Source organism: Lycorma delicatula, chromosome 4 (genome assembly GCF_047948215.1).
Source record: "Lycorma delicatula isolate Av1 chromosome 4, ASM4794821v1, whole genome shotgun sequence".
Classification (NCBI taxonomy): Eukaryota; Metazoa; Arthropoda; class Insecta; order Hemiptera; family Fulgoridae; genus Lycorma; species Lycorma delicatula.
Window position 1 is genome coordinate 61,632,323 of NC_134458.1, and position 7,668 is coordinate 61,639,990.

Consider the following 7,668-nt stretch of genomic DNA (forward strand, 5'->3'; position numbering starts at 1 on the left):
ACCATCTTTTGCTAAGACGTGTGAATTTTAAGTAGTCTAAGTGTTTTCATTGAAGGTGTAATTGGGAATATTAATACAAATATTTAAAATATGATAAACTAAAAAACAATTTTAAAAGCTCTGTCTTACCTAATTAAATTTCTTATAAGAGTATGCTGGAAAACAGAATCTGCAATTAATAACATTTTAACTAATATTTCTGGAAAACAAATTAAATTAGAAGGAATAATTTTTATATGACCATTATTGCCAGAATGTATAATCAGCTAGCCTTAACTCTCAATTAAGTAAAGATACAACTGTAATTTGAACTCTGAGAAACTTTAATAGAGAGAATATAACATATTTTTTTACGTTATTGAATATTGTGCCCCAATATGGAATTGTAATAGAGACTAAACTTCTAATTTGATTGAAGATGTTCAGAGACATCTTTTTCATTTTTTACATACAGAGGCTTTGGTAAAACATGTTCTGATTAAAAAGCCAAGTGTAGTTTCTGGGGTCTTAGGTCCCTACCTAGCCTTTTTCATAATATTTATACATTGACTTTTTTTATTGCATGAGTTACAGATTGATTTTATTTATTCTTATTATTCTTTGTGCAACATATTAAGTTCTAAACTGTTCTGTTGCAATTTGTGAAAATATTTAAAAGTTGATTAGAATGTCACTCTTTAGTTAAAACTGGTTGTTCCATATGGTTCAAATTTTACAGTACACAATGGCAGTCTTCTGTTAAGATCAAAATGTCATCTTCTCATTTACTTTCTTCATTTATATTTTATTCTTATAAAAGTTTAAACAGTCTTACCTTTGCAATTTGTAATTTAAAAATTTTGCAAAACACAATGGAAGAAAATGATGATAAATTTGACACATTTCTTAAAAGATATAAAAAATTTAAAAATAAAAACCAAAATTAAACAAAAAATAAGAATAATATATTTTTAAATTTAAAGTATTTTTAATTTTTTTTCATGAATAACTGAAAAAGTGGACCAAAATCTTTGATAACTATAGCATTTAATAACAAAATCTGTATAATTAAAAAATATGAAGTCAGAAATATTTGTTCTTTTATATGGCAATTCAATAATGTAATGTAAATTCAATAATTATAAGTAATTCAATTTAACATTTTTTTATATTTCTTTATTATTTATTTAAAAATAATTCTTTATATTTAGTGCACTTATAATCTTTACAGATATCACTGTAAACTTATTTACAATGCATTCTAAAATCAGATTTCTTTCTTCCATTTATCATATTCAAGTTTATATTTTGATTCTCTTCATTATTATTACTTTTTATTTTTTTGCTTGGATGAATTAATTCACAACATATATGCTCGAAGCTTGTGCGTAGGAATATGAAATTAATTTTTGTAGTGTATAAAAAATGCCATGCCTGACTGGGATTCGAACCCAGGACATCCAGATGATAGGCCAAGATGCTATCACTCTGCCACGGAGACACTGACTTACCTTTCGTACTCATTGCAGTTGTGTGATTTAACATATTCTTATGCAGAAATATTTTGTCATATTTATTGGGGAGGGATAAAAATATTATGGTTGTAGTTAACATATTTGAAAAAAAAAAGATTTAGACAAAATAAAATTATACTCTATTTAAATAATAGTAATGAAATATTTTATTGAGTTAATCATGCATCGCTATTATATTCATTGTTGTTTATAACATTTTTCTTAGGGAAACAAAGTTTTATATATTAATGATTTGTGATGTAGGTTTATGCAAGTAATAAACTACCATGGTTTTTTTTACAAAAAAAAAAAAAATTAGTGTAAATGATGAGGGTGGGAGACGATTTTTGTACAGTATGTTAAAAAAATTAATTAAGTGATATAATATTTGTATGAAATGGTAACATGTGCACATTTAAATGATAATTCTCTATAAGTCTTCGAACGGAAATCCACATCGTACATTGTAAAACTGATCACAAACTTTAAACTGATCATGAAAGAGCGTGCCATTTGTACAAAGGTAACTGCTTACAAGATTTCCTTGACAAAGGTGGTAGGCCTGAAAATGAAATTTATATTCTCACATTAACATCTTTTTACTGATATGATTATACTAACAGTAAAAAGTAGTACCTTGATTTATATCGAGTTTCTACAGGTATGATACATGTAAAAACTAATGTACTTCAGACTACCTGCTTCTTTGGTAAGCAAAAAGTAAATCTTTTGTTGTAGACACTGACAAAATAAAAACTAGTACAAATAAAACACTCGCAGTATAAAAAAAATCCATTATAATGTTATAATAAAATTAGAACATTATAATTTTAAGATAATAGTAATGTTAATATTTCTTAGCATTTGGGAAACTGCTAAGAAATGTAGTACTCGTAAAATATTTTATTTCTAGAAATCTATCTGACCTTCACCATTACATGTATCTTGGCTTTATAATCTAACCTCCAGATTCATATCTGAATAAAAGTTTTGTTTTCCTTAGATAAATCAAGGGACTACTTCAATATAAAAATCTATGACTTTAATATAATCTCTATAGATACAGTATATAGCTTAACAGGAATAGTGGTCCTTACCCTTTTCAATGTAAGCAAGAATTACAGACGATGACTATTTTAAATCTTATGATGAATCATTTGTGCTTATGTATAATTTTAATAGTAATTTTTATTATTATTACCCTGGATCATCAGGATGCAGAATAGATAAAATAATACCTCATATAATTTCTAAGATTGTTTTCTCAGGAACCTGCATAATCGGTTAGAAGTATTCTTTACAAGAAATTTACATCAGATATTCAAATGTCTGTGTTTTGTTTGCTTTGTATTTTAAAATGTTTGAATCGGGTAGACAGTATGATTACTGTATTAGAACAGATAAACTGTCATATTATTTTTATATAACAGTGAGAATCATTGTATATATTATTAAATGAACAACCATTAGAGTAATAAAACCAAACCGTGACCAAGAGGTGCTCAGTGTTTAGATCATCTTCAGTGTTGATTTGACTTAGTAAATTAATGCAGTAAAAAATATAATATAAAAAAATGTTTGATTACTGTTCCGCATCCAATCGTACACTCATAGTTTTATGGATTTAGATTCAGGGCTCAGAATGTAAAATCACATTCACTGATACATCAACTATACAGTTTGAAATTTTTGTTATTGTTTTACTGAAACAATAATGATTATATACCACCATATCAATCATATTTTAAACTATAAATTTTATTAAAATACAGCAGTAACCTTTGTATCTAAAATATAGTTGCTGTGGAAATATTTTTCATAATATAAAAAACTTGAATAAGTTATTATTTTTTCAGTTTGACTTGTAATAATTACAATTTTTATTTTTTATTTCACATTTATTCATCTCTTATTATGAATGGTAGTTTATTATAAGTTAACTTATAACTTGTTTCTTCTGAAAGAATTTTAATCTCCTAAAACTAATTTTATTGCCATCCCTTCACAGTGAGTCATGAGTCAAAACAAGCCTTTATAATAGTCCTCCACCTTGTTGACCTTTATAAAAATTAACCACTTGATGGTGACTGTGCCTCCCTTTTATTTACTGTTAGTATTTCATATTTTTATATAAATTTTACATTTTTCAAAATGTAAACTTGCTATATTTTATTAAGGAAATCATGAGTAAATGAATTATTTGTTAATTAACAAAATAAAACGAATAATAATTTGAAATGTTTGTAGACTGTAATCACGTATAATTGCATAAGCCCATTTTATATAGTATGTAATTACAATTTGACAGTTTTATCTGTAAATTACTTATAACATTAATCGTAGTACTTGAATTAACTTAAAAATGTTTATTCTTTTGGTAGGTATATCTGAAGAAAGTTCAGTTATGGTGACAGTTGGTCAATAGATCAGTGAGATTTAAACAAATCACTTTACTAAAATATGAGTAAAACCGGAGTTTTATAAATAGAAAATAAAAATGAGGGGTAAGTAATGTTCAGTTTTATACATATTTCTATAAAGACTGGTTACAATAAATTAAATCCACCATGAAAGAACAACAATAAAAGTAGTACTTGTTGTTAATGTACATCTCTGTTTAAAACTCCTTATATTCCTTTCTCCTATCTTAAATTACCCTTGTAATTTAAGGCCTTACAAGAATCAGCTAGCCATGGGTTGATTTAAAAGTCAGCCAAACTCTACCTTTATTTTTTTTTCTTAATACATAAAATATATATTTTTGGGTGATCACCTTTATTTTAGTATTTTTTGTCACGGACCACAGTACAGTGCAAAACTGTAAAACTATGCTGAAAAATTATACAGTAATTTTTTATTATAAAAGGTTAAATTTTTGTTTCTTTCTGTTATAACAAGTAAAATTAATCTTTAATTATTCATTACAAACACTGTATATATGAGACAATTTTCTTTAAAAGGTGATTGATACATCAGTTAATAAAAAAAAAAGATTAACTCTGCATAAAAGTATTGTCTCGTAATGGTTAATATATTAGAATATGACAACAGCATGTTATTTATTACACTCACAGTAATGATTAATTTTTACTAACTAAACAAGATTAAAATCAATAGATTATGTTATGTTTTCATCAACATTTTTTCAGCTCTATTTGTTCACTTCATCAATGATACAAACCTTCCTTCCTTTCTCCTCCCTGGACATGCAGTGCAGCAACAGCATAGTGTCGCCAATGATGATTATAGAAGTTGTGAAAAATACGTTTAAACAGAAGTAAAATATGTGATAACTTTGAATCTATTCATTTATCTTTGAATTATTTTAAGCTTAAAATTAATTGTATTAAATATTATTTTTTTATTAATTTATTTTAACATTTTTGGTTACATTTTTATTAAAAATACTTGCAGGTATACTAAAAAATACTGGTGGTATGAAAACAAGCTATTTACAAGAAATACATATGCAGAAAATTTTTATTTTGACAATTAAGTTTTGAAAAGATAAAAAAGGGATTCAGAAAAACATGTAAAGAGAGTGTTAATTACCAATAGCTGAGACAATCTAAAATTTGGGAATGTGTATTATTTTTTTACCTTTAGTTTTCCGACTTAATTTTTTTTCAATTTTTGCATAAAATACTTTGAATGTTAGAATGACAGCATTCTATGTCATTATATCATAATCTGATACTAAGCAATATTGATGGCAAAAAAAATCTTCAGATCAGCTATGAAGATGATTCAGTTTTTATTTAGAAATCTTCTATTTAAGTTATGTAGAAAAACTTTTTGCCAGAACTTCTTCCTCTATAGAATAAAACACAGAATCACTGAAATCAGTCCATTTTGTTTGGCATAAACATACATATTAAAATAAATGTATGTTATATGTACATGTCAAATAGAGAAAGTATTGCTATTTTTGAAGTCTGTTAAAAATGGCCTAGATCAAATATTTAAGCTAAATTCATCAATAATGTTTTTGTTTGACCCAGCATCTCTTAACGTAAATTCTTGATTAATTGTAGACTGCTGAAAACTAACAATTTAATTATAGTTTTAGTGTTATAATATATTCTCTTTTATAATGTGCTGTGTACCAAATATACCATGAACATATTTGCTGTATTTGTGTTCATCCGTTGTGAAAATTCCTTATAGAATGACTCAATACACTATTGTGAAGATAATTACCTGGCAGTAAGCTTCAGTGTCAGCATGGTAGCCCCACTGACGTCCTGCACATGAAAAGCTAGTCTGAGGAACTTCTGATAATGTTGGATAAAGTGGAGGATCATGTGGTACATGTAGAATATGATACGGGTCATGAGGTGTTCCATCAGCATTGTAGTAATGTCCTGCTTGTGTCGCTTCCATTACTGTTAACAGACATGTTAATAATTAAGAAATGTAATGTAACCCAATTCAATTCAACTAGTAAATGATTACTGGCAAATCGTGTATTTCATTTTAGTTTTTTTATTAATATTATATTTCACTGTTATTCACTATTTTTATTGTATTTGATCTCATATTAATAGCAATAATAGTCTTGATTGTCCTTTTATCCCACTGTTGCCAGAATATTCAATTTATTATACTTTTTTCATTTGTTATTTTACTTTATGCTGTTTAAAGTGAAACTTTAAAAAATTTGTATTGAAACTAATTTTACTACAAAACTCATAATCCTATATATAATGATGTTTAAACATTGTAACTAGTTGAAACCTGATTTTTAAAAAAAATAATGTTTTAAATAATCAATTGATTAGATCATAAGAGAATTTATAATATGTCATTATGTAAACATTTAAAATGCCATGCATATTTTTAAAGGTTCTTTCTTCTGATCTTCCATGCTGCATTTAAATTAATTTTTGTACCTGATACAAATCATTTGGTTTATGAAAACTGTGGTGATGCTTACCTTGGAATGTCACTACTTCAACTAAAATCTAGAATCTTTGTTGCAACCCTCATATACCTAATCTCAAAGGGGGCTTAGTAGAAACTTAGCAAACCCTACTGATAACCTTGGGGGCATGTTATTTATTTTCACTATGCACTAAATTTGGCTTAGATGTCAAATTCTCTTATTTAAGAGATTGCTGGACAGTCCAGATGGTGTATTATACTGTTTCTACTTCATTGTTGTGTTACCTCCAGCCTTCCATATGCAATTTGCTCAACTTATTGCATGGTATCAAAGAAGGCCATGATTTTTTTAAAACCATCTCCTGGTGACAATAGAGCTAGTCAAAAGTTGAAAACTCTAATCCTAAACTTATGAGAACATAAATTACTTGTGATTGAAGAGGGAAAGGAATTCTTCATTAGTAATGAATACATTTTTCTTTAAAGATTTCTTTAACCTTTTTGTAAATTTTTTTATCAAAGAATGTACTCACATCATGACAATTTTAATTGTTTTGGCTGTACATAAGATGGCTTATATTCAAATAATTCAGTTCTATGGACCCCTCTCAAATCCAATTGTTCTATTATACATCATATATAAATATAAGTGTTCAAGCTTTTTTAAAATTCATGTTGATCATCATTTCATAAATAAATAATGGAGGATTTGACATTAATCATTGGTAATTCAGAGATTGCATATACAGTAGCATGTAAATTATTCCAAACACAGGAAATTTTTTGTTTATTTCTATCCTGTGGCTACATTGCTTGACCACACCCATTCTTCAAGTTGTCTGTAGTGTGGGGTTATTCTTCTTTGGTTATTTAGCAATTTTCATGTTATAAATATTGTTTTGTGAAAGTTTATTTCATTTTTTATTATAAAATCATATTTTTGTGTTTTTTGTTCTGTGCAGCTTGATTATATTGCAATGGATATAACTCCAAGAAAGTGTTAGAAAATTGTTTCTCTTTCTGAGCTTTCCAGCATAACACAACAAACAGCTTCTGAGTGTGGCGTTGGACTAAGGACACAGAATGATATTTTAAAATAATTTACAGAAACCGGTTTTCCTTTTCACCTCAAAGGAAAGGCATATGTGGCCATAAAAGAAAAACTATTCCAACACAGGACCGTTTATTATTGAAAAAGTAAACTTGATTCACAGTTACCTGCTGTGGACTTAAATTGAGAATTAGCAGCCAGTGGAACAGATTTACACATGACAACTGTTATATGCTGACT

General features: G+C 27.1%; 1 protein-coding gene across 1 annotated transcript; it reads right to left on the bottom strand.

Moving 5' to 3' along the window:
- Positions 1 to 1,923: 1,923 nt before the first annotated feature.
- On the bottom strand, positions 1,924 to 5,876 carry LOC142322626 (U-scoloptoxin(01)-Cw1a-like). The gene is made up of 2 exons (XM_075361704.1): positions 5,694 to 5,876; positions 1,924 to 2,055 (listed from the first exon to the last, which is right to left on the bottom strand). The coding sequence occupies exons 1-2, from the start codon at positions 5,874 to 5,876 to the stop codon at positions 1,924 to 1,926; spliced, it is 315 nt and encodes a 104-aa protein (XP_075217819.1).
- Positions 5,877 to 7,668: the final 1,792 nt, after the last annotated feature.